The 26,045-nt window shown below is 53.3% G+C and overlaps 8 protein-coding genes across 8 annotated transcripts; 5 read left to right on the forward strand and 3 right to left on the reverse strand.

The window, feature by feature from the left end:
- Positions 1 to 2,097: 2,097 nt before the first annotated feature.
- Positions 2,098 to 2,595, forward strand: CkaCkLH20_03762 (MarR family transcriptional regulator; the record flags this gene model as incomplete). The annotated part of the gene is made up of 1 exon (XM_038886481.1): positions 2,098 to 2,595. The coding sequence occupies one exon, from the start codon at positions 2,098 to 2,100 to the stop codon at positions 2,593 to 2,595; it is 498 nt and encodes a 165-aa protein (XP_038748323.1).
- Positions 2,596 to 3,046: 451 nt separating this feature from the next.
- CkaCkLH20_03763 (CFEM domain-containing protein) lies at positions 3,047 to 4,668 on the reverse strand (the record flags this gene model as incomplete). The annotated part of the gene is made up of 5 exons (XM_038886482.1): positions 3,047 to 3,413; positions 3,470 to 3,852; positions 3,923 to 4,212; positions 4,296 to 4,431; positions 4,534 to 4,668. The coding sequence occupies 5 exons, from the start codon at positions 4,666 to 4,668 to the stop codon at positions 3,047 to 3,049; spliced, it is 1,311 nt and encodes a 436-aa protein (XP_038748324.1).
- A 1,894-nt stretch (positions 4,669 to 6,562) lies between these two features.
- Positions 6,563 to 8,834, forward strand: CkaCkLH20_03764 (uncharacterized protein; the record flags this gene model as incomplete). Its single annotated transcript, XM_038886483.1, has 5 exons — positions 6,563 to 6,612; positions 6,688 to 7,090; positions 7,149 to 7,229; positions 7,286 to 8,305; positions 8,364 to 8,834. 5 exons carry the CDS (start codon positions 6,563 to 6,565, stop codon positions 8,832 to 8,834), a joined length of 2,025 nt encoding a protein of 674 aa, XP_038748325.1.
- Positions 8,835 to 9,451: 617 nt separating this feature from the next.
- On the forward strand, positions 9,452 to 11,399 carry CkaCkLH20_03765 (4-coumarate- ligase; the record flags this gene model as incomplete). The annotated part of the gene is made up of 3 exons (XM_038886484.1): positions 9,452 to 9,515; positions 9,575 to 10,977; positions 11,058 to 11,399. The coding sequence occupies 3 exons, from the start codon at positions 9,452 to 9,454 to the stop codon at positions 11,397 to 11,399; spliced, it is 1,809 nt and encodes a 602-aa protein (XP_038748326.1).
- A 223-nt stretch (positions 11,400 to 11,622) lies between these two features.
- CkaCkLH20_03766 (uncharacterized protein) lies at positions 11,623 to 12,236 on the reverse strand (the record flags this gene model as incomplete). Its single annotated transcript, XM_038886485.1, has 3 exons — positions 11,623 to 11,852; positions 11,938 to 12,112; positions 12,174 to 12,236. The coding sequence occupies 3 exons, from the start codon at positions 12,234 to 12,236 to the stop codon at positions 11,623 to 11,625; spliced, it is 468 nt and encodes a 155-aa protein (XP_038748327.1).
- Positions 12,237 to 12,447: 211 nt separating this feature from the next.
- On the reverse strand, positions 12,448 to 18,445 carry CkaCkLH20_03767 (ketose-bisphosphate aldolase class-ii family protein; the record flags this gene model as incomplete). The annotated part of the gene is made up of 5 exons (XM_038886486.1): positions 12,448 to 14,095; positions 14,901 to 16,885; positions 16,940 to 17,572; positions 17,626 to 18,110; positions 18,169 to 18,445. The coding sequence occupies 5 exons, from the start codon at positions 18,443 to 18,445 to the stop codon at positions 12,448 to 12,450; spliced, it is 5,028 nt and encodes a 1,675-aa protein (XP_038748328.1).
- Positions 18,446 to 18,996: 551 nt separating this feature from the next.
- On the forward strand, positions 18,997 to 23,616 carry CkaCkLH20_03768 (uncharacterized protein; the record flags this gene model as incomplete). The annotated part of the gene is made up of 7 exons (XM_038886487.1): positions 18,997 to 19,099; positions 19,207 to 20,436; positions 20,491 to 21,014; positions 21,921 to 22,118; positions 22,173 to 22,208; positions 22,307 to 22,619; positions 22,670 to 23,616. The coding sequence occupies 7 exons, from the start codon at positions 18,997 to 18,999 to the stop codon at positions 23,614 to 23,616; spliced, it is 3,351 nt and encodes a 1,116-aa protein (XP_038748329.1).
- An 801-nt stretch (positions 23,617 to 24,417) lies between these two features.
- CkaCkLH20_03769 (uncharacterized protein) lies at positions 24,418 to 26,037 on the forward strand (the record flags this gene model as incomplete). Its single annotated transcript, XM_038886488.1, has 1 exon — positions 24,418 to 26,037. The coding sequence occupies one exon, from the start codon at positions 24,418 to 24,420 to the stop codon at positions 26,035 to 26,037; it is 1,620 nt and encodes a 539-aa protein (XP_038748330.1).
- Positions 26,038 to 26,045: the final 8 nt, after the last annotated feature.

The following is a 26,045-nucleotide window of genomic DNA, read 5'->3' on the forward strand; positions in this document are numbered from 1 at the left end:
CACCAAAATCCCTTTTTCTCCAGATGATAAGTATAGCAATCCATGCTTAGGCTGGATAGTTTCAATCGTAAGCTATTCAGTGCAACAACATACCGATGAAAGCTTTAGATTGATTTATTCCCGAGCCAGACGCAGTATCCGTAAAAGTATACAGGAAATTGGGGGGTTCTTGTTGGCTAGAAGGTTGGAACAACCGTTCCTGTATTAATGGCAAGTTCTCTTTGAAGCTTCAACATCCGAAAATAGCAAATGCCTAATAAGGATCCGATATTATGCTCACTTTATAATTCCATATACAGAACGTGTCCGCTTTACCTTGTAGGCAACTCTGTGGTTAACGGTCGTTGTAGGTATCTAACTGTCTGAAATAGCTCATACACCAAAAGGTGCGCGCCGGCATTAGAAGGCCTAAAGATATTTAGTAGATTAAAGAGTAGCCAATAAGCAAATCTCAAAGATTCAAACTCCGGCGAGATTGAAATATGATTGTGGCATATCAAACTCTAGAATAGCTTTACTAAATATCTATCGTTACAAACTAGTCCTGAATGCTACATGTAGAGCCAGGGAACACTTTATGTGACGTCTAGGTTTTATTGATCGGCTTATATAGGATCTACTCTTACTGTTTTATATTCTCAAACCCGTGAGAAACAAAAGCAGCAGATGACAAAAGTAAGGACAACGGCATAGAAGACCACAGTAGCAAATCCGACCGTGCGAGGCCATTCACGCGCCACCACGCTCGCCAGGAAGCTTATCAGGACAGAGTTTTATTCTTTCAGAATATTGAATGTTAAATGTGTACTCATTGGGTATAGTGAGATGATATTAATAGCTAGATTATAAGGGTAGCTGCATTGTATTGCGCGGCGTATTGCATTTGTAGCAAATCCGACTGCAGTTCATACCATAGCAATAGAAGTAGGAGAGGGTATCGCATCTATGAGATTCTAAAGATTAAAAAACCAAAGTCGCTGCTCATTATTGCCAGAAACACTTCCTATCGAGAACATAGTACACCGTTGGTCCTGATCTTCCCAACAGAGTTCATCCATCAAGTCGCCCATCATCTCGGCCGCTGGATGAGCAGTATCAATGCGTGTCAGACCAGAACAAGCATCGGGTACCAGTGCTGTACAACGTTTTTTTTACTGCATGATAGGCTTTCTATCATAATTAGCCGAGTATACCCTATGAAGTCTTTCACAATTTCGGGCTACCCGCAGCGCTATTATCAACTCTATTAAGCAACTAGGTAGGCAGTCACTCTCACTTCTCCTTTAGTCAGAACATATTAAGAACTATCAATTTTAAATCATTCCGAGAAATCAATCAATATAACCAGAAATCTAGCCAAGTAGCTCTAATTAAACCTTTAAAGACATTTGCGTGATTTGAACAGTGGAAGAACCCGGCTGGAAGGTGGGGGAGAGGAAATAAGTACTATCGGACATGAAACGTGCTTTAAGCAGTAAAGACACCTTCTGTGCTTGTTATTGGATTTGACCAATCCATGAGAGCTAAAGAAAAGGGGTTGTAGTATCAGAACTTTACTATGTAGAAAATCACGTTCGTAAGAGTCACTTCTCCCCTTTGATCGAATCCCAATTTTGATCTCAAGACCGTTTGATGTGAATCTATGCTTCTCGAAAGCGATATCGCTTGGTAAAACATCAATTGACATGAACGCTTAGCGGTCAGGGGAACAACTATGATCTGTCCTATCACAAGTGCATTCCATTCGAAGTAGCCTATCAAACAATGGGAGAAGTTCAATGTATGCCCTAACCAACTAATACACTGAGTGTCATAATGGAGCCACATATGTTGAGTCGGGGCCACGCAGAAGGCGCCACGGCATGTCAAACATGTCAAGCCAAGGGCGCAATGCCTCCACTACGTCGTACACTAGAAACTTCTAGCGCGACAACAATAAAACATAACCTACTTTAGAAAGCTATTTAGCCATGCGTATTGGCTGATACAGATATACTTTCACGTTGATCAAGCCTATCGCGGATGTTTAGTCCAGTCACACCCATTCAGTCTAATTTTCTTCCATCCCGGACTTCTCTTGAAGCCCCTGGTTACCAAATGTCGACCTCTCCCGTCACCTATCGCACTCATCGCCCAGGCGATATCGGCTGGATCACCTACCGTCATGGCATCCTCTATTTCCAAGAGCACGCCTGGGATGAGCGCTTCGAGGCCTACGTCGCCAAGATCATGTCAGACTTCATCTTGAACTACAACCCCGCCACCGATATCTGCTTAATCGCTGAGCGGGACGACCAATTCCTCGGCTGCGTACTTGTGTGCAAAGAGTCAGAGATGAAAGACACCGCCAGACTTCGCGTTCTCCTGGTCGAGCCTACTGCTCGAGGGTTGGGACTCGGCAAGCAGCTGGTACAACGATCTATCGAATTCGCCAGAGAAAGGGGTTATTGTCGGATGGTTTTAGCGACGCAAAGCAACCTCGCACGCGCGCGAAGTTTGTACAAAAAGGCTGGTTTTGAGTTTGTGCGTGAGGAGGAGGCGGGGGACTTTGCGGGACCGGACTCGAAGGGTGAAATTTGGGGACTTCAGATGTAGAGTCACATTTTTCTAATGGCATGAGCGAAGCCTCAAGCATCTGTAGAATAGAAGGGACGGTTTATGACTAGTAAGACCAGTCATCAAAACAGTACAAGGCATAAGTGCCTTCAGGTTATGATAATAGGTGTTGAATGGAAAGATGAGATTGAAGTCCTGACCTTTGGGATGAGTCATGACGTTTGTGGAATATTTGTTAATAAATTTCTTTGGCTATGACACCGAAGTTGCAATCATTGTTCGGGAAGGAGAGATAACACAGGTGGAGCCTAAACACGTCAGGCGTTCGCGCAGTTGTCAGGGTGGTTAGGCGAGAGTAACCATGAGTGAGAATATGAATGGGATTTATACATTATAAACTACAAATGAATAGGATACGTTCCGTTTTGCCGTAAACGCCAATGCCTTGTCCAGGGCACACTTTTCAATTCACACTTCACCACGTTGTTGCTTAATTCCACCTGTCACCTTTACCACCTTGACTTTCCACGTCTGTTAGAAGCACGAACTCGGCTTCTGAGCGCTTCGGAGTGAGTCGGCGTGCAATGGCCTTCGAGCCTAACGCTGTCCCCGCAGAGTCTGTAGTTCCAGAACTTGTAGACGCGCCAGACAGCTTGGACTTGAGGGTTGTGAACGCCTGGCTCTTCGCCGTTAGGCCGGACATGAACTTGTAGACGGCAGGTAGAGAGGCTGTGATGATGCCGGCGTAGAGCTCAATCGTACTCCAATAGGCGGCGTCAACGTAGTCATGGGTGATGTTCTGACTGTTGGCGAAGACCACGAGGGTGTTCAGACGGATGACACTGGCAATGGTGACACTGTAAAAGTGAGGTTAGTCTGAGGCAATACTGGTGCTGAAAGTAGCATAACTTACAAGATACCCATGGAGAAGACGACCATGACCATCAGTTTCTTGTTCAGGGCCATCTGTAGTTGGTAAAGCTGATGCAGAGGTAGGACCAGAATGATGACATCAAGCACGATGTTGAAGGCAGCGCTGAACCATCCTTGAAGATGGATGTTGTTGCATCGACCAAGGTGCTTCTCCTCAAGTTGCAACCAGGCATGATTGATAGGCCAGCATTGGAACAGCGTTGCGAAGAAGAACGCGGCACAGTACGCCAAACAGAGTCCCATCGTGATCCAGATTGCTCGGCTGAGGTTGTTGTGCTGAAAGATGCGATGCAGGAAGAAGAGAATGGAGATCTTGTTCATCGTTTGCGCGACAAAGTAGAAGAGTTCACCGAGAAAGTAGTACTATGAACCATGTTAGTTAGGTACCCTTTGGTCCAGGAGTGCAAGCATCGATCATCTAGGGGAGACTTACGAACAACACATTCTCAATGTTCTTGAGAGGGAGCGTCCACATATCCTTTCCGAGGCCATTGTCGACGAGGGTGAACGCGAAAACAGTCGGCGGGACGGTGAGAACGACACAGGCTGTGATGGTCCAGTCGTCCCAGCTCAGCTCTCGACCATAGCCAGGAAGGGCAGAACACATCCTGAGAATATAGAAAACTAGCGCAAGTCCGAATCCCACACCCGCCACCAAGGGCGGTTTCAGACTGTCATCGCGGACGGGATAACCACACATCGTAGCGGAGCCATTCTTGGTTTCTAGAAGAAACGGAGCTGTCAGTTCGTCCGTTCTCACGGATGCGAGATAGCCGAGGTTTCAGTGACGGCGGGCGACGACTCACTGAGGGCGTCTTCGTAATTGCATCCTTGCAAGACACAAACACTGAGATTGGCGTTCAGCTCTTCGTTGGTGCAGAGGCACGTCGTGTCCGTGAGGGAGCAACCCGAGGTTGGAATGAGTTTGGTCAAGCAGACGAGCTGGTTACCCAAGAGGGTAGGCGATCAGCAACCCATATGATCTCGACACTAGCGGGGAATCGTTTGCCCAAGAAAGGGGCCAGTGCTTCACCGTCGACTTACCGCACACTCAGGGTATAACTTCTTAGCCGCGGCCAATGCTTTCGCGGCTGCGGCTGCATCCTCGTTCGATGTTTGGGCCATGGTGTGAGAGGCCATGAAGGTGGCGGCGAGAGCCGCGAACTTGAAGAACTTCATGATGCTGCTGTTGCGTGGGTATGCGGAAATGGCCTCCTCCAACTTACACAGAATGGCACACGCACAGCTTGGCGAGAACGACCTTATACGGGCATTAAGTAGGAGACTGGAAGCACAGGAAGAAAAGGGCCTGCTTGACCACTTAAATCCCACGTCACGTTTTGCTCTTCTATGCATGAAATTGCTCCCAAGACACTCGTTGGTCTCGCCGCCCTTGACAAAGTCCCTCGAAATCGTGTTCCGCTCCCTGTATCTCAAGCGCCTTCCGCAAGAGGGCGAGTCATTCCGCGCTCACTTACGAAAGATCTGCTTGGATCGTCGTTCTGCCATGGGGATCAGACAACAGTCGCATCCTGATCCGCCCAGCAGATTGGCAGACTGCATGTTCCCTGCGCCTTGCCGGCACTTGGGTAAAGGGGCCGTGCAATACGGGGCATACCCAGGATCTTTAGGCTTTCGAGAACCCAGTGAAATGGGATGACAGAATGTTAGTTACCATGGAGGCGGTACCTGGAATGGTGCTACGGAGAATTTCTGCTAGTTGGGACATGCTGGTCAAAACGGCCGTTAGTCGCCAACATCGCTTGCTTGCTCCATTACGATTTGAGACATTCCATCAACGAACCATTCATGCTCGATCCAATACTAACGAACTTCAGTCTCGACTCTAGCAGCTCAGAACATCAACTTCGTGTCTCTTCGCCAATCCTTTCCTTTTGGGCCTGTTTTCGTTCTTTCATTCTTGATCCACGCGTACCCTCTTTCTCGGGTTCCGTCTCTCAACCCGGTTCTCTTGGACATCCCCAAAGTTCCCAATCCGTCTTGCCGTGCTTCCTGCATCCTGACAGGGGAGTGGACTGTCTGCTGGGCAGATCCCAAAGGGGAATGGCACGACTCACGAGGTTGCACTCAAGAATGGACGACAGCGGACCAGGTATAAAGCATTTTATTGCGGTGGGCTACTCACGCCAGAACTGAGTGTGATCGTCGGCGGGCTTCTTCTGGGTTCATCCCGACTTCAGAGACTCAACGAAGTGAGGAGCCACTGGTTCGGGCCGTAGTTCGCGGCATCAGGCCACGGTTCCGTTGGTGGTCAGTTGTGAGAGGGAAGCTTGGACAATGATTCAAGTTGAAGAAAATCGTTTCTCATTATGAGTAGCTCGAATGGCGGGTGTATGTCCCGGACGAACCGCCTCAACTCTGGCGTGGATTGCCATGTCTGCTCTCCCAAGCCTGCTAGGGTAGCATTTGTTCGTTTCGGTTAACCCATCCCTGCTGATGGAGACCCTTGAGCCCTATGGGGGTAAAGCGCATAGCGGTGTCATAAGAGGCAATCAAGATAGTCGATCAGTCTCTCCCAAAGGCTAACTCTCTCGCTTTGCGGCGGAATTCGCCGTGCACGAGAACATTTTCTGATGAGAATTATGAAGCCCCTGGACCGGCCCCCAATTGCAGGCAGACAATCGCATTCACGCAGGTTTCAAGGGGGAAGTGAGGGCGTACGGGGCTGGACTGGGGAAGAGAGAACATCGTATGCACGAAAATCGTCAACCAATGACACGTCCTGCATGGGCAGATTGTCATAATGTAGAAATGAGTTGCTGCGGGTTGGGCTGCCGGTAATTAATGCCTTCCGTCAGTCAGTTATCACACCAACAGTGTTGATCAGCGGGGAAGCTGTCGAATGCGTTCCCGGAGCTTGGAAAACCACCAACCATACTTAACGATCGGGACGATGCCGCAGCTTGGCCTCTCGAGCCCTCAACTGCCTGTTCTTCACAATCTTCAGCCTTTGGGCGTCCGTCACTCTTTTTGAACCTCCAACTGCCACGCTCACTAGTCATTCTTTCAATTTGATTGCGTTGTTTTATCTTGTTTTCTCGTCCCCGCCGCTATGAAGTTTCTCGCCCCCGCTGCGGCGCTTTTTGCGGCTGTTAGTGCTGGGTAAGTCTTAAGACGTCTCTTATCGCCGACTTCAGGTCACTTGACTCGGAGTTCAAGTTGCTGACGCACACTCAGGAGGTTTGATCAGCCCCTTGGTCCTACTCTCAATGCTACGGGCCCGGTTGCCAACTCCACCTACGACTATGTAGTCGTCGGCTCCGGACCCGGAGGTGCCCCTCTGGCCGCTCGCCTGGCCATGGCCGGCTTCAGCGTCCTGCTTATGGATGCCGGAGAGGACAGAGGCGAGGACCCGGCGGTCCAGGTCCCGGCTCTTCACGTCCTGGCCTCCCAGCATGAGCCCATTCAATGGGACTTCTTCGTCAACCACTACGCCGACCCTGTGCAGGCCAAGAAGGACACCAAGTTCTCCTACAGGACTCCGTCTGGTGAGATTTACACTGGTCTCACCCCACCTGCTGGCTCTGAGCCTTTGGGTGTTCTCTACCCTCGCGTTGGAGCCCTCGGTGGCTGCTCTCAGGTTCGTAACTGTGGCCAGTCTGTAGATGTTCCCGAATTCCATTAACTTAGTCTACCAGCACAATGCCCTCGTCACCATTCTGCCCCAGGACAGTGACTGGAACAACATCGCCACTATCACTGGTGACGACTCTTGGGAGGTAAGAAGAGGCAAGAAATCACCGTCGGCAGGTAGACATACTGACAAACCTTTCAGTCCGACAAGATGCGCGAGTACTACAAGAAGCTTGAGAAGTGCCACTACCTCCCCGGCGCTCTTGATACCAGCGTTCACGGATACGATGGATGGCTTGAGACCCAGACCACGCCCGCAATCCTGATCGTTCAGGACCAGAAGGTCTTGTCGCTCGTTCTCGCTGCTGCCACTACCATGGGCAAGAACGTCCTTGGCAAGATTCTTAACACCGTCACTGGTCTTCTCGAAATTCTGGCTCTCGATGTCAACAACAACGCCCCCAGCCGTGACAAGGGTGAGGACATTTACCAGATCCCCCTCGCCATGAAGGATCCCTCTTTCACTCGCTCCTCGCCCCGTGACTTTATCTACGACATTGCTACCGCCACCAACGACGATGGAACCAAGAAGTACAAGCTGGATCTGGCTCTCAACACGCTGGTCACCAAGGTCAACTTCGATGAGTCCGGTGACAAGCCCAAGGCCACTGGTGTCGAGTATCTCTACGGCAAGAGCCTTTACCGCGCCGACCCTCGCGCTACCAAGGAGGACGGTGGTATTCCCGGACGCGTCTTCGCCAGCAAGGAGGTCATTGTCTCCGCCGGTGCTTTCAACACTCCCCAGCTCCTCAAGCTCAGCGGTGTTGGCCCTGCTTCCGAGTTGGAATCCTTCGACATCCCTGTCGTCAAGGACCTCCCTGGTGTCGGTGGTAACATGCAGGACCGCTACGAGGTTGGCATTGTTGGCAAGGCGCCCACCGACTTCTCCCTGCTCAAGAAGTGCACTTTCCTGGACATGGACGGCACCAACAACGGAGAGGACCCTTGCTACGACAACTGGCAGGATGGCATCGGCGGCCTGAAGGGCGGCTACACCACCAACGGCATTGCCTTCGGTTACTTCAAGCACTCCTCCGTCGCCGAGAACGGCGATCCTGACCTGTTCTTGGGTGGTGTCCCTGCCTACTTCAACGGCTACTACCCCAACTACGCCGAGCACGCCCTCGCCGATCTCTCCGTCTGGACCTGGCTTACACTCAAGGTATGTGGCATAAACTTTCCATCTACTGAACAGCGAAACTAACGGTCATTTCACCCAGGCCCACAGCCGTAACAACGCCGGTGTCGTCAACCTTACCAGCATCAACCCCCGCGACACCCCCAACATCACCTTCCACAGCCTCTTCGAGGGTGTCGGTGGTCAGGAGGACCTCCAGGCCGTCTACGAGGGCATGAAGTACGGCATTGAGGCCTTCGAGAACTTGATTCCCCTCGATGGTGCCTTCGAGCGCATTTGGCCTCCCCAGAACATCTCTTCCGAGGAGGACCTCAAGAAGTTCGCTCAGGATGAGGCATGGGGCCACCACGCCAGCTGCACCGCTCCCATCGGTGCCGATGACGACCCGCACGCCGTCCTTGACTCCAACTTCAAGGTCCGCGGAATCGATGGCCTCAGAGTCGTGGATGCTTCGATCTTCCCCAAGATTCCTGGCCACTACATTGTTCTGTCCATCTACATGGCCAGTGAGAAGGCTGCGGATGTTATCATCGCGGAGGCGAAGTCTGCCTAAGATTTTGGCGAAAGTTTGTCGTATGCGGTCGATGCATAAAGTGTGTTGAGAGACCAAAGTTGAATAAAGCTATTATCATAATAAATCTACCTATAATTTCGATTCTCAAGATTATGTTCGTGACAAGAAACTCGCCATTTTCAAACCAACGTCTGGCACTAAACTACTGCTTTCACTTGTAAATTTTGTTGCTGTGCATCTATGCCGGTGCACAAATTCTCGTCATGGCCTTTTTGACCTTCTATGTTGGTGATGTGAGACGTCACTCATGAGATCGTCTCGGTGGCTGTCGGACACCGCTCCGGAAAGTCGTGGCCCCACATCAGTGTTGATGTGTTGATGTTCAGGGACACGACATTCATCCAAAGAGAGTGAAAGATCATCAGAACTCAACAAGTGCAGGCCAAGCGAGCGTTCAGATGACGATCAGCGTCCACCCTTGCTCGTTCGTATGCGCAACCGAACCTACGGTCACGACCGGGGGCGGGGGTTGGTGGGGGGGAACACGCACCCTGATCCGGATGTCACCCCGAGTCAAAACCACATCGACTGCCGAAGAAGAGTCGTCCGACTCTGCAACCTTATTCAGCTGACACACGATCACCTCACAACTCACCATGATCTATCACGGACAGGACACGGTCGAGGTCCCGAACCTGGACCTCTTGTCGCTATTATTCGGTAAGGGCTATGTACCCCCCACAATTTGGGACTTTGTATGCTTATTCACGATGAAACAGATTCCGAACACTGTCTCGCTAAAGACGATACACCGCTATATGCTGAGGCGGATCACCCAACCAAAGCTATCACCAAATCTCAGGCCAGAGTTCTCACGAAGCAGATTGCGTTCTTCCTTCGCAGCAAGTACGGTATCGGAAAAGATGGGAAGAGTGGTGTCGTGGCGTCTATGGCTGTCGGGCAGTCAACGCTGGCATGTGTCTTCTTCGGCGTTGTCGCAGCAGGAGGCATCTATTCCGCCATCAGTCCCTCAAGTCCAGACCACATCGAGAGCAAAGTAAAGGACGCAAAACTGGTCGTGTGCAGTCCTGAAACGAAGGATTTGGCCTTGAAGGCTGGCGCGAAACCCTCGCATGTTCTGGTCTTGGAATCGTACCCAGAAGTGAGGCTAGAAAGTGCAGATGGCAAGGTCAAGTGTGACTTTAAATCGTCAGGGCCAAAGAACACGCTGAACTGGAAGGTTACGACTGACGCCGAAGAACTTCGCAAAACTCCCATTTGCCTCATCTATTCGTCAGGCACAACGGGTGTTCCCAAGGGTATTCTCATCTCACACGCAAACATGGTCGCCCAGGCGTATCTGCCTTCCCACATCAACCGTCGCGTCTGGAATGAATGGGCCGAGGCAGGACACGAACAGTCGACAGGCGAAACGCCCTTGGGAGACGGGTACAGAACCCTTGCCCACCTGCCTCCCGCGCACATCTCCGGAATCCAGGGCTACTTCGTCAACCCGTTCCTTGACGGCGGGATCACATACTGGGCCTCCTTCGCGGGTGGTTTCGACATGGTCAAGTTTCTGGGGTACAACAAGACCCTCAAAATCACGACCTTCTTCACGGCCCCGCCCATCTACGATGGCATCGCCAAGCTCCACCAGCACAAGCCGGCCCTCGTGCACGGCACGTTCCGATCTCTCAGGGTCGCGTACAGCGGAGGCGCGGCCCTGCTGCCGCAGCCTCTGCTGGCGGGCCGGGCCGACGAGGTGCTGGGCGACCCTGAAGAGGGCAGGCCGGTCCTGATCAGCCAGACGTGGGGTTCCACGGAAACCACGGGAGCCGTGACGCACATGCCGCCCGACAGGGCGGGCTGGGCGACGCTGGGGAGCGTGGGCCCGCTGCTGCCGGGCATGTCGATGAGGCTTGTCGACGACGATGGCAGGGACGTGGCGAAGGGGGAGCCGGGAGACGCGTTGCTCAAGGGGCCCATGGTGATGGTGGGTTATCACAAGAACCCTGAGGCGAGCAGGGCCGCGTTTACGGAGGACGGGTGGTTCCGTACGGGTGACTCCGTGAGGGTTGATGGAGATACGCTGTATTATGTGGATCGGAATCAGGTGAGTTGGGTATTTTCTGAGGATATGGACTACTCCGTTATGCTTGCGCGGCTGGTCATGAACCGGGTGCACCGGCATGGCGGATGTCGATATACCCACGATATTGCGATTACCAAGACTCTTGCTAATCATCTCTATACACGCAGGACGCTTTCATGAATGGGGATACAAAGGTCTACCCCTCCGAGCTGGAAACAATCTTGCGTTCACACAGAGCGGTGGCCGACGCCGCCGTGGTTGGCGTACCTCGATCCAAAGATGGAATCAAAGACGCTACCAACCAAGTTCCTAGAGCTCTCGTAGTTCTGTCACCCCAAGCTGCTGGCGCGCAAAACCCGGGCCACGTGGCACTGGAGCTGGTTGATGATGTTGGAAGGAGGGTGGCAGGTGGGAAACAGTTGTTGGGAGGCATCGAGATTGTGAAGTCGATCCCCCGAGCTCCTGTGGGGAAGATCTTGCGAGCAGAGTTGAAGAAGATCCTCAAATAGAGTTGAAGAAAATGCTCAAATAGACGGCAAAGAAAATCTTAGAATACTGGAATAGACTTCTAAGCCCTTGTGGTGCAGGTTCCTAGCATATCAGCACCGATGGGGTATCTTGTCGAGGCCGAGATGTCTGTTTGATAAAGACTGGTATTGCCCTGAATCCATGTTGATTCGATGTTTTCCCCAACTTGGAGGCTAATCTTCAAAGGTCAATGAAGGCAGCAAGCTAAGTCTCAGATTCTTTCGCAGCCGTAAGCTTCAGCACGGCCTCAACCTTCTCTACGACGGGCCTGTTGTCCAGAAACACTTGAAACCTCGCCATCTTGCCGGTCTCCTCGCCCTCCGTAACCAAGGTAGCAAGGGCGGACCCGGGTAGAGTGATTGTCTCGTTTTCCGGATCCCCTTTCACCCGGTACGAGATCTCGGTTGTGAACCAGATCTTCTCGTCCACCTTGTCTGCTGCCAGTGAGCACAGTTGGTCGAGAAACTACTAGCGCAGTAGCACTCTCAAAAGGAAATCTTGGATAATGAACCAACCTACCGAACAGGATGGGAACGTGTTTCATGTGACCGAGAACTTCAAAGTTCGGCGTGAACCACTGTCTGATCTCGTCGAGACCCTTGAGGACTGGGTTGTTTGCGAAATGCAACTCTCCTTTCTTGGAGAAGATCTTGTTCAATACTGTCACGTCACGGCTGTCGAACGTGTTAAAGGTCTGGGCTAAGTTAACAGGGCTTTACTCTGGTGTTACGTGAATGAAAGTCGGCTTAACGGACGTTGAGAAGCCATGCCTCAACCTCTTCACGGGTGTTGGGCAATGTGGAAGCATGTGAAGCCATATTTGTGACGCAAAAGCTGTACACGATGTCGGTGTAGGTCAATGAGCGGGGTTGCTTAAGATAGATATGGACGGTCGATTGATATGAAGTTGTCTTTATTTTATAGCTGTCTAATCCTTCTCAACTAGCGCGCTGACAAATTTGCTTCATCGGCATCCTTCATGGGTGGGTTGCGTGATCCTTCATACGTGCTTCAGCTTAGAAATCCGAGCTAGGCGGTGACCTCCGCTGTCGTCCTGCCCGGGCCGTCGACTAGTACCTCCCCGGGAAACGGGATTTTGGCTAATCCTCTGGCCCAGTCCAACGACAGAATCGGCGCAGTCTCGGCGTCTCTGGACCAACGGAGCTTTCTGACGAGGTTTCCCAGCCGCCGCACGGCGTGACGATTACAGGTTATCGTGGTGTTGCCCGTTCGCCAGCCGAACATGAAGGACGAACAGTTTGTCTCGTTGAGGGTTGGCTCGACAGACAAGACCACCTTGGGCAGAGTGCCCTTGGCGACTTCTTCTCGGACGTGCTCTCGGCGGAAGTCTTCGACGATGCGGATCGGTAGTTGTAGGTCTTCGGGTACAGGGTGGCAGGATAGCTTCTGCAATTCAGCAATAAGCTTCTTGCGCCGCGCTTCGGTGTACGCTTCATCCTCGGATTCTAAAGGCCAGCCATCCTGCCGCAGCACGCGCTCAAGGAACGCCATCTTGTCATCCTGCTTTCCTCGCAGGGTCTCCTGTCCGAGTAGAATTTCAACTCTGGCGACTTCGTCGTCTGTTGATGCGTCGTAGACCATTCGCAAACACGTTTCCGCGGCCTCGCGGGTGCAGACTAGCGTGCGCCCGCGGAGAATAGGGTAGAGAGAGTTAACCAGTCTCGGGCCATACTCTGCTTCGTCTGCAACATCTTCCAGGATCTTGGGGCGCCATTTCCGCTGATTTCCATGGCTATGGGAGATATCAGTGGTCAGGGCGACAAATATGGAGGTATCTATGTTGAGGGTTGGCGTCAAAGGCGGCGAATCATCCGCGCTGCCGAGGTCGAGAAGATTCGCGATTGCTGTTTCGATGGGTGGAGGAGGAGTCTGTATCTCTCCTGCACACTCGAGCGCAAGTGAGACGTTTTCATCTCCCAAGCTCTGTACGCCTCGTAAGAACCGATCTATGGCGAGCTCGCGTCCCCTTTGGACATTGGGAAGGACGATGCGTATGCGATGCTTGTAGCCTCCGTGAATATCACGTGCAGCTGCTAGCAGTTGTTGGGCGCATTTCAAGACCTCGATTTGTGTCTCTTCATCGCCAAGGATCTCTTGAAGTTCGACATCGTCGTCTCCATCATCCGGCTCATCCCAGGGAAAGTCGGCTTCGGCCATCTGGACTAGTAAGGCCCTCTCGGTAGTGCTAAGGACCCGAAGCCACTCATGGCCGTTGTCGACGATGGCGCTGACGAAGACAGATCCTTGCCCATTTCCTTCTTTCTTCCTATACGGAACTGCATATCGAAACCAGGTCACCGAACGGCACTTCTTGATAGCCGACCAATGGTTTTCATACGACGACAACTCGCCCTCGAGAAGTCTTAAGTCTCGATGAAGAGGTCCTTCAGCCTCTGGGTCCTCAATCGGCTCCTTGGAACGCTGAAGCAGAGATTCCGCCCGTAGTTTCTGATTCGTATTGGACTGCCAGAAAGTGCTGAATCCGGGGATATAGGCGTGCCAGTGATTGTTGACCTTCTCAGCTGTCTTCTCGACAGCTGAGCGGAGGAGGTCGAGCTCAGCGCAAAGCTTCTCGCTACGTGCGAGGAGTTCTTCGGCGTTCTTGATGAAAAACTCGTCAATAGGTTGAACTCCTGAAGGTGGCGTGCTCCTTCCACTGGGTTCTCCGTTGTCGTGCCCCCCTCTGGACAGGTATTCGACCGCTGTTCCCGCCATGCCTGACCTATTCCCCCGCCTGACTCGGATAAGCGTCTCCTGGAGCCTCTATTCTTTCTCTAGCCAGCCTAAGTCCTTAAGCCGCCTTTGAGTTGGAGATAGAAATGTGCGAAAAGTACCGAGGTGCCTTGCAGAATAATCCCTGGAGTTGAGGGAAACCCAGAATCAGACGTCCTGCGATCAAGGTGGTCCGCGGATGAGTCACAGTATGTCAATCGGTGGCAAGAGGTTGGTTGAGAAATACAAGTGCTGATGAGATTCGTTCGTGTATGTCCGTCAGTTTTGCTGTCTGCGTATCATTCAGGTCCAATAATTGGTCGGCAGTGTTGTGGTGTTGATGATGTTGTGAGTCGAACGCGGAATCCAGCTCGTGGTTGACGCCTGTACCTGCTCGGTTGGAACCTCTCCACTTCCCAGTGGAATCATCTCCACAGCTCTGATTGGCTCCAGAGTATCCACTTGCAGTGGATGTATAAGCAATACCTGCATAAATATCTTTATTCATTCATGCACAAGCTGTGCTTATGTCAGCTGGGCACTTTCCGATTATCTCCGAAATCTCTTCCTTCCTGTACGACCTGCACAGCATCACCACCACCACGAGTGCTTTTGATCAAGATCATTATTGTTGTCATTAAATCTCTCTACCGCAAATTCCAACGCCCTGTTACTTGGTGTACACTACTGGTATATGGCTCGCTTATGCCGCTATCTATGCAATCATCTATGCAACGCTTGCAACTGACCAGGACTCGACTACTTCGGCGAGAGTCTGGTCGCTTCCGACATTACCTGGGAACACAACATACGGCACCCCACGATGCCGGCTTGTTTCCTCATCACACCTCCACAGAGGAACGCCTGGGGCAGCTTGTCCCAGGATGCGCGCTCTTCTCATTTTCAAACCCTTCGTCGCCGCGTCAGACGACGTGATGCCGCCCTTCGCGATCAGGTATCGTGGTCTGACGTCGATCCTCTCCACTAGTTGAACCAAAGCCCGAGCGACCTTGGATCCAATTTGCAGAGAGCTCAGGGCATCGCTTCCCTTGATCAGCTCCCGCGATGTCATGACGAGAACATCTTCTCCATCCGACAGCTTCTTCGTCGTCTCCGCCGCTGCTGCCGTGACGACCTTTTCGGCCGCCTCCTCGGACCCAATGAGCCCGGCGACATCGAGCTCAATCACAGCGAGCTTGTCGCCTCTTCTCTCGCGGAGAACCTTGAGCTGAGCCGTCGTCTTCGGCACATACGAGCCAGCCACGATCAAACCGCCAGGCTGCTTGGTCTCTCCCGAGATGGAGACACCCAGGTCGGCCATGGTCAGCGGCGGGATGCCTGTAATTCCGAGACGCGACGACACGAAAGCAGCGCCAGTTCGGAACAGGTACCGTCTTCCGCTCTTGTTGGCTTCGAGGAGACCAGCCACGAAAACATGCATGTCAGACTCGGCAGCCGCGTTGACAATCACCACCGTGTTGGAGCCAGGAGCAGCTGAGAGAAGCTTTTTGGCGACGCCAGCAGGTCCTCCGACTCGAATGTCGTCGAGCGTTACCGAGAGGAAGGATGATTCGTCAAATCTCGACCCGCACTTCTCGAGGACGTACTTTCGCAGATTCGAGTTCTTGTACCCGAAAGTGGCGTCTTGGGCGAAGGGCGTATGGCTCGCGGGCACTAGAACGTCGCCTTCTTTGACGTAGTGGACGTCATTGATGGTGTAGCGTCCGCCCTGGTAGAAGAACGGAGTGATGACCCACGCGTCAAACTTGCCCAGCGCCTCCTCAGCAGCCTCGGGCTCCTCCGGAAGGTGGCCTCGGAGGGTCGAGTCGCCCCGGAGCACGATCTCGAATGCCTTTCCAGCCTTTTCAGCAGCCTTCTTAACGTTCTGACAAATCTCGAGGATCAACTGACGGGCCTCGGCCGAAGGAAGAGCACGAGAGTTGGTCAGGATGAAGAAGCCCTTAGGGTTGAGACTGAACTCGTAGTCGAGTGTTGCGGCATCCCAGACAGTCAGCACATCAATATCGTTGCAGGTCTGAGTTCCTGTCGGGTCATCATCCAGAGCGACGAGAACCGGTACTTCGCCGTTGTTCACGACCTTCTGGGTTGAGCTGATGACGTCACCTGCGTACTCGGCCGGCAGCGAGTCGAGCGTCTTGTGTGCTGGAAGAGCCTCATCTTGACCAGCTTCTGAAGCTGCTGTAGCGGCGTTGTTGCCATCCTGAGTCTTTGGGCCAGCGTTGCCAGAAACAGAAAGGCCGGTCAACTCCCACAGTCTAACGACACCAGCGTCCGACTCCTTTGACCAGCCATGAGAGGCACCGGAGAGGTACAGCGTGTGCGCGGCAGATGAGATGGGAGCGAAGTATGTGAGGCGCTTTGCTTCGTCAAGCACGATACCAAGATCCTTGACAAAGATGGCGAGGGCTGAATGAGGGGTCCAGTCGGCGTCAAGCATCTGAGGCACGCGGTTTTCAAACATCCAACTCCATGCAGCTGCATTCCCGAGAAGGTCGAACACGCGTCGCGTGTCCAGACCCAGGCGCGCAGCGAATGCCATGGCTTCGGCGGCAGCTGCGATGTGAACTCCGGCCAGAAGCTGGTTGATCAGCTTGACGGAGGATGCCGCACCGACACCACCCTGCACATGGCAGAGATTGCTAGTAGTTCCAGTCATGGCCAGCAGCGGAGCGTTGACCTTGGAAATGATGGCATCGTTGCCCGAGCAGATGATCTAACGAAGACTTAGCATCAACCCACATTGACGTTCTCAAGGTCGGCTACTTACCGTGAGAGTGCCGTTTGCAGCACGGACGACACCTCCACTGACAGGAGCATCAATGAGACTGATTCCTTTTCCAAGGTTGGTCAGCTTGCTTTCAAGCTCGCGCACAAAAGACGGCGGGACCGTTGAGCTGAGAATGACGATGGCACCATCCGGAAGCACGTCTGCGGCTTTACCCGATCCAAACAAGGCATCGTCAGCCTGGGCAGCGTTCTGGACCATGAGCACCAAGAGATCAGCTCCCTTGGCGGCATCAGAGGGGCTGCTTGCTTTGGTCGCCTTGCCTCCCGCGGCAACAAACTTGTCGATGGCCGGCTCGTAAACATCATATCCGTGGACCGGGAAACCGGCACGAAGGAGCGAACCAGCCATACCCTGACCCATCGCACCCAAGCCAATCATGCCAATCTTTGAGATTTCCAATGGCGTGCTGCTGGGAGTGAGCTTTTCTTGCTTGTTAAGCTGGCCAGCCTGCTCCTTTACTGCGTTGGGAGAACCAGGGAGGAATACCCGGACGAGACCAGCATCGTCGTCCAGGCCAAGACCCTGGGCAGCACCAGAGATGTACAGCTGCTCTGCGGTTGATGCGAGGGGCAATGGGAACTGCAGCGTTCTTGCGGTAGACACGACGATCCCCTATTTGACATGGTCAGCGGATTGGTTACGGCTGATTCGAGCGGGCTCCTCACCATATCTTTAACAAAAATGTTGAGAGCAGAGAGAGGGGTCCAATCTCCGTCGAGCATATGCGGTACGCGGTTCTCAAAGGCCCACGAGTTACCGGCGGCGTTTGTGATAATGTTATACACCTCGCGGGTGTTGAGGCCAGCCTTGGCAGCAAGACCCATGGCTTCTGATGCAGCAGCAATATGCGTGCCAACCAAGAGCTGGTTCACCATCTTGACCTTGCTGCCCGCACCGGGCCCGCCGGGAATGATGTACAGCTTTTCCGACATATCATGAAGAATCTGGTCTGCTCTCTGCAACGCGACTGACGTTCCCGAAGCGAAAATAGTGAGCGTGCCCTCGGCTGCACGCTTCGTACCGCCAGACACTGGGCTGTCGACGACAAGCACATCTCCCCGGCCCTTCTGAGCGATCCTATCTGACAACGCCTCATGATACGTCGGAGGCACTGTCGAGCACAGTAGTACTGTAGCGTGCTCCGGTAATGCTACGACATGGTGTTAATGACATAACATGCGCCGCACGATTGGGGTTGGTCTACTCACTCTCGAGAGCACCCGTCTGATGGTCAAAAAGTATATCATCAATCTGCTGGGCGTTGGCGGCCATGCAGACAAGGATGGAGCTGGATTTCGCCACGTCCCTCGGTGAAGCACCAACCAAACCACCCTGCGCGACGAATTTCTCTGCGCTTGGCGGGTAGACGTCGTAACCTTGGACTCGGTATTGGGGCTTCTTCAACAAGTTACATGCCATACCGAAGCCCATGGCCCCGAGGCCTATGAAGCCAACACGGGTGACGTCGGCGCCGCTGGAAGCCATTCTGATGGATGATGATTAGGTAAAACCTGGCTCGTTCCACGGGTTGATGGTCATCCGAAAAAAATTACAAAGCTTTGCCGAGACCGGGGATATTGGAGACTGAGTGATCTTATACCCTGACTGCATTCCCCAGGTTCGGCCAAGAGTCCGGAATTCTGGCCCCGGGCCCGGAGTGTGTTGCGCATCAGCTGGGAAACCTTGGGAACACTACATCCGAGGGCCGTCCACATCCCACACACACAGAACAGAACAGCCCCTCTCGTTGGAACAAGCAATGGGACGACGGGACACTTGACCAAAGTCCTTTGCCGTGCCGTCCAGCACAAGCGCAGAAAAGAAGTGGACGGATTGAGTTTGAGCAGGTGGAGGTCTAGCAACCCCGCACGGAACGAAGTCCGCCCCGCTTATAAACAAAGGAGATGCACGTCTTCCGGCGAATGTTTTCCCTCTTTTCTCCCCTCGGCCATCTTTCCGCTCGTCGACTTTGTCCACTCCGTCCACCTTCCTTTCCCAGACCCAGAAATCTGCCCGGACTTCCTTCCTTTCGGACCATGAAACGCGCGAGAATCGACGGTCCGGACAAGACCCCGTCCTCGGGGGGCCCAGCCGGCCATCAAGTCCACATGCCAAAGATCTCAAGGAAGATACGCGCTTGTAAGCTCCGAGCCTGAGCCCGGCCTCCGATTGACTCTTCGGAGTGTTCGTCCCCTTGTCTCGCTTCAGTGCCTTACTGGATTAGCTTGCTGATCATCGTTACACAGGTCAGGAATGCCAAAATCGTAAGATTAAGTGCGGCATTGAGCCCGGCCAGAATCAGTGCGCCCGTTGCTCCCGCCTAGGTCTGCAGTGTGTCGTCAACAAGAGTCTCCAGACCCTCCTCGACAGCGAAAATGAGTGGAAGACCAAGATGGAGATGCAGCTGCAAGCACTGCAAGCCTCTCTGAACGACGTTCAACGACACATCGGCATGCCGCAGCTCGTGCCGCTCCACGGCTATCACGAGGGCGGGGGCATGTCTCAGAGTCCAGTGAACCTCGCCGGATCACAGAGCAGTCCCGGCACCGGTCCATCACCCATTCGACCGCCAGACGTCACAGCCATGACGAGGGAGAATTCACCAGAAATTCACACAACACAAGACAATGGCGAAGACCAGGCGATAGTGAGCGCGCCAATGGCCAGCCTCTATGAGGTCACCAAACTGCGGAACATCCGGAGCGATCCGGGGGGCCGGGTCCACCTCCCGTCGAACCGGGCCCAGGAACCCGATTTCATTGCGCTGGGCAAATTTAGCCTCCAAGAGGCGGAGCAGCTTTTCTCCACGTTCCGCAACACTCTTAACGCGTACTTGTGGGGAGGCATCGCGCTAGTCCACGATACCCTCGCGGCTACGCGCTTATCCTCTCCCCTTCTCACCGCGGCCATCCTCGCCGTAACCGCCCTACACGCCCAGGACGAAGGCCGCGCCTTTGACACATGCTATCCCATCTTTCTTGAGCTGGCGAGCCAGTCCATGTTTGACCGGTACCACACTCTTGATGATGTTCGTGGACTATGCGTGGGGGCCTTCTACCTGTCTGACCTCAGTTGGAAGTTGAGTGGTCTTGCTGTGCGAATTGCAACGGAGCTTAACCTTCACCAGTTCTGTGCTAAAGCATTGAACAACGGATCACCGCAGTATGTCGAACAGGCAAGACTATGGTACTTCCTCTACGTTTGCGACCACCATTTCAGTATTGCCTATGGGAGGCCGCCAGTCATCAACGAGGACGCTAGTATTGTCAATCATGAAGCTTTTCTGAAGCTGCCTGGTATCACCCAGGCCGACCATCGCCTTCACAGTCAAGTTGGCGTTTTCATCATCTTGAGTCGCATGTTCCACACATTCGGCCCGGACAGATCAAGACAAGTCGCCAGAACCGAGTTCGTAAAGCTTCAAGAGTTTGACAATGAGCTTGGTCATTGGAAAACCAGATGGGAAACCCGGTTAGGTGAGATGCCAATAATTTTCTACAAGTCCTACTCGCTTACTGACATCCTCAAAGAAACGGACAAGCACATCTCCAAGTATCCCGCCAAGGGCGTCATACTTCACTACCATTTCGCCCGTCTCCTACTCTTCTCCGTCTGCTTACGCGGCCTTAATGCGTCAAACCCACAAGACCAGTTCGCCGTGTGCGACGAACGCCGCAGCTTCATCAACACGGCGATCTCAAGCGCATCGGCCGCTCTGGAGCTGATTCTGAACGATCCAGACATGCGCAAGGCAGTCATTGGCGTGCCCTTGTACCTACTGACGACCATCGCGTACGCCGCCATGTTTCTGATGAAGGTATACATGCAGTGGAAGCAGGCCAAGGTGGACATTCACTACGACAATGTGGTCTCGGTAATAGAACGGATCATCGCTCTCCTGGGAGAGCAGAGCCGTTGTACCCGACATGTGGCCCATTACATCGGCCGCGGCCTCAGCAACATGCTCGACAAATTCAAGGAGCGTGGCCCGCAAGAACAGTACTATGTTGCGAGCGGTCAGCCGGGCGCTGTCGGCATTCCAGGGCAGGAACCGGTGGCCCAATGGCCAGAGGATATGTCGCAATGGGATGGAGTTTTGTTCAACGGCGTGATGGATTACGGGATGGGGGGCCAATATCCACAATACGGTTTGTTGAACGATCTTAACTCAGGAGCAATGTTCTGACGTCGTCATCAACGAGCAAAAAAAATTTAATGAAGTCACGATATTCGTCAAAACCCCCACTTACGAGTTGCTTTTCTGGTGTTTTGCATGCAATCTTGCCTTGTGATGCCTTATCTCAGATCACGAACACAACCGCGGGCAGAAGTCCGCGCCTCTGGCTTCGGACAAAAGGCCGCTCACCTCCAACTTATTACGGCATTTGGGCACGGGACAAACACCGCTCCGTCTTTTGGCCCCTCATGCTAGTGGATCTAGAACACGTTCCGGTCGCTCGCCAGTCCAATCACGCCCCCATCGACCCGGCGGCCACGATCAAGGAAACCAACCTCGAACAGGCGAAGAACCAATTCGTCCAAACCAGGTCCGGAATGGATTTCCAGTTCTCGCGGGGGACCCACGAACGCCCCCCCTTTTTCCCAGCGCCCTAAGGGACTCCTCCCCCAACAGTCTACCCCGTGGGGGATGGGAGGGACGTGACCGGAATACCCCGGGCAGAAGGGGAACAAACGCCAGACACGAGTCGCGTTTTTGACGTTATATATCAGACGCACCTGTTAATGCCTACCTTATGTCCGGCTGATTAGGAGGAAGTTTCATCATCCCTCAACCTCGTCTCTTTTTTTCATATACCACCTGTCGCCGTCTCCGTGAGAGCGCAACATTGGTTCTGCTCTCTGTGTTCTCGCTCCACAATTACGGCGGTGATTCGAGCGAGAAATCTCCTTTTCATCGACTACCCGAATTGAACGAAACGGCGACACCGACATACTCCAGGATACGATTGCGACGATGAGCGAGGAGGAGAACGAACGGAAGCAGTCCGTCGAGATGAAGGAAGACAAGAACGCCGTCGCCGTCGACCCTGCGGACAGCGAGCTCGCCGAGGCGCTGAGGAATTATGTCCCCGGCACCCAGGAGGAGAAGGCTCTCGTCCGCAAGATCGATGCCTACCTGATGCCGATTCTCTGGATCGTAAGCCGCATGTCACTAGATGAAGCATATTTTAGCCGCTGACTTACATGCCAGATGTACATCCTGAACTATGTCGACCGCACGAACATCGTAAGTCCATGACCTTAGATGAACGATGAGGGGAGAAGAGAGACACGATGAAAAATTGCATCACGAAGCACGGACCACTGACATATGAAAAACAACAGGGAAATGCCAAGATCGCGGGTATGCAGAAGGACCTCGGCCTCACCGACGACGGCTACGCATGGGTTCTGTCTATCTTCTTCTTCGGCTACCTCATCTGCGAGGTGCCGTCCAACATGATCCTCAGCCGTACCCGTCCCTCCATCTTCCTCCCCGGCATCATGCTCGTCTGGGGAGCCCTGAGCGCGCTCATGGCCATCTCCAAGAGCTACGGCGCGCTGTTGGGCTTCCGTTTCGTCCTCGGGTGCATCGAATCAGGCTTCTTCCCGGGTGTTCTCTTTGTCCTGAGCTGTTTCTACACGAAGAAGGAGCTGGGTACGTTCTGCCGTTCTGATATCTTTCACCTCCGTTCTAACGCCTCCCAGGAAAGAGATTCGCGATCTTCTACACCGCAGCCGTTCTGAGCGGTGCCTTCGGCGGCCTGCTCGCCGGCGCAATCACATCCAACCTCCACGACGCACACGGCATCGCCGGCTGGCGCTGGCTCTTCATCGTCGAGGGCGTCGCGACGGTCGGCGTGGCCATCGTCGCCTTCTTCGTCATCCTCGACTACCCGGCCACCGCCAAACAACTAACCCCGGCCCAGCGCCAGCTGGCCACCGTGCGCATCATCGCCGACGGCATCGCGTCCGGCAACACCACCTCCACCACCCGCCTCTCCCACTGGCAGGCCTTCGTCGCGGCCGTCTCGGACCCGCGCACCTGGATGTTCCTCGTCCTCTTCACGCTCGACGTCGGCGCCGGCACCATCTCCTACTTCATCCCCACCATCACCCTCACCCTCGGCTACGACACCGTCAAGGCGCAGTACATGACGGTGCCCATCTACGCCGTGGCCTCCGTCTGCCTCAACATCAACGCCTGGAGCTCCGACCGCAACGGCGAGCGCCGGTGGCACGTCGCGGCGCCGCTGGCCGTCGGCTTCGCGTGCAGCGTCGTCTGCGCGGCCGTCACCCACGCCGTCGTGCGCTACGTCATGATCTGCTTCGTCGCGGCCGGCATCTGGTCCGCCCTGCCCCTGGTCTTGTCCTGGACCAGCGGCACCATCAGCATGCCGGCGGAGAAGCGCGCCATCGTGCTGGCGCTGGTGAATGCCTTTGGCAACTTCTCGAGCGTGTACGGGAGCCGGATCTGGCCGAGCAAGGACGCGCCGCAGTACCACGTCGGTTTTGGTGTGACGGCGGCGTTCTTGGGCGCGGGTATGATCATCGCCGTGTTGATTCCCATCATGATTAAGATGGTGAACTGGAAGGGTACGCAGGCGGAGAAGGAGCTTGCTGCGCAGCGGGAGGCCGGGGAGGGCAGCAACTGATGATGATCGCTTGCTTGGGTCGTTTTTTTGTGTTTGACAGCGGATACCTTTTTGAGGCTTTGTGGCCTATGATAGTTAATGACAACCTTTTGCGACTGTGCTTAAATGCTTCCATTCGTTTGTGATACCGAATTTCGATGCCATACATACTATTGATGAGTCCATGCTTGTCTTGTGCGGATGGCCTGCTGTTGCATCGATGGCATGCGTATGTGGCAAACTTGAGGGCTGTAATATGTTGAACACGGAGTCAAAACTGACCATTCTGGTTTGGAGGATCTAACTTCAACGTTGGACTTGCAAAGCCAGGCTCCCAGGAAGAAGAGATGCGAATGTTTGAAACTTTCCACTCACAAGCCAGAACGGTTGTCCTTCCGTCATATGGGATAGACAGAGGCTTTAGTGCTTTCTGGCGGCAAAACATCACCTAGATTCATAAGGCGTTATGACTGCTTTAGTTGTTTGCTGGAAACGAGCTCCCGTTCAGTGCACAAATCAAACCCACTGTTGAGTCAATATGTTTGAATGGAATTACATGTAACTAGCCGGCTCATTAACCATGCAAACACACTTGTCATTGCTGCATCTGCAAGAGAAAACCATCATCTACTGATTGTTGTGATAGTCATAGACTGTGTCTTCAACTCAGCTCCATGTCCCTGACTCACAGAGCCAATGTCGATCTCGCGACTTTGGCCCATATAAGCGCTGCATATGCCAGTCTTGTTCGACCTTTTGCCTTGGTGTGAAGTCGTAGACGTAGCAGCTTACACTACGTGGGATTCTCTGCTCTCACCCATCATGGCTACACCCTGGAATCTACAGGGATCTCCCGGCATGATGCCTCAAGATTCTTTCTCGGAGTCCGGATCACAGCCATCTGGAGATGGTTCAAATTCGTCACAGGAAGCGCCTCCCCAAATCGAAACAAGTAGCGACGCATCTGTGGAAGAAACGAAAAAGCGCGTAGAGAACCGGCTTTCTCGATACTGTCTTCTGTGGGAAGCTCTGAAGGAGCTCCCAGACATCAACGAAACCAACGAAGGCCGGTACCGAGAGATGCCCGAGGACGCTACTCCGCCGAATACCCCTACCTTCGAGTGCGAAGTTCACGGCACCCCCTATGAGCTTTTCAAGAATTTCTTAGATCGTCTGGCGGAAGTTTGCAGTTTTGATCGCAAAACCTACATGGTCACTGCGATCCTGGTGGAGAGGACGGATGAGGAGTTTGTTTTTCATGTCACGCGAAACGGCCTTGCTCACCTCAGTGAAGAGCAGACTCTCGTGGCATTCCTCGAAGACTTGCTTTACCACATTGGCAGTCTGCAGGAGACAGATCTACACGAGTTCCAGCGATCTCCAGCGTTTGGGGAATTACTCAACTTCATCGTCGAGGCAAGTGTGCCTAGAATCAAGTGTTACCGATCCAGGCTTCGCAATTCACTCTCAGAATGTTTGAGACATGAGAGTGTGGCCGGCATGGGACCCGAACTCTTACAGGAAGTCAACGCCCTCCTGGCAGCAACCATGGTCACTCTGAGTGATCAAAAGCCTGGTAAGTACCAAACATACAATGAGGCCGTGTATAGCTTCAATCTTGAGACACAGCAACTGAGAGAGTCTACCAAAACAGATGATGCTATCAATCTAGTTCTTGCTGCCGATAGTTTCGTGGCTCATATCTCCCATCTCAAGGAAGTGTTGAGGCCGTGGACGGCGGTCAACACCAATGGCACTGCACTTCCAAGCCGCTGGGGGTATGTCTTCCATGATGTTGGAAGACTCAGGTCTTATAAGAAGAACGTCGCGGTGTTCTTCAAGGCCCGAATGGAATTCTCCGAGCTCTTAAAAAAATACAGAGTCAAGTTCCTCCGCCCCAGGCTAGCTGTGCCAACACCTTTGTTGTGGGACATGGAGGAACTCCGTCGTCGCTTCAAAAGCAGGAAGTATCACAAGAATCTCTGGACCGAGGAACACATCGACAAGGTGTATCAGAAGATGAGAGAGCTTTCCGGATGGAATTTCAAACGTCAGGTACATGCCGAGGTTGCGCTCTCGCATTGGTTTCAACAGAGATGCAGGTTCCCCGAAACAGGCTCGGAAGACACCTCTGGACCCTTCTTCCGCGGTTACCGATATGTGGCTTCCAGCAAGCCCTGTTGCCAGTTGTGCAAGGGTTACTTTGACTATGACGAGACGGCTCCGGATTGTCGGCGTTCACACGCAAACACTTACACCCGGTGGACTCTTCCAGGCTTCGAGCTTTGCGCGACGGAAAAGGCCGTCGACGCCCACATAGAAACGTATCGAGACATTGCGAGACACCTCAAGCATCTGGTCAAAGCCGTTCTTTCTCAGTGGAAGCCAGAATGCGACCCCACATGTTTTGACTCTGACAGTGACATTTCATTTTCGGGTTAATCTTGCAC

This window comes from Colletotrichum karsti (genome assembly GCF_011947395.1).
Source record: "Colletotrichum karsti strain CkLH20 chromosome Unknown Scaffold9, whole genome shotgun sequence".
In the NCBI taxonomy this organism is placed as follows: domain Eukaryota; kingdom Fungi; phylum Ascomycota; class Sordariomycetes; order Glomerellales; family Glomerellaceae; genus Colletotrichum; species Colletotrichum karsti.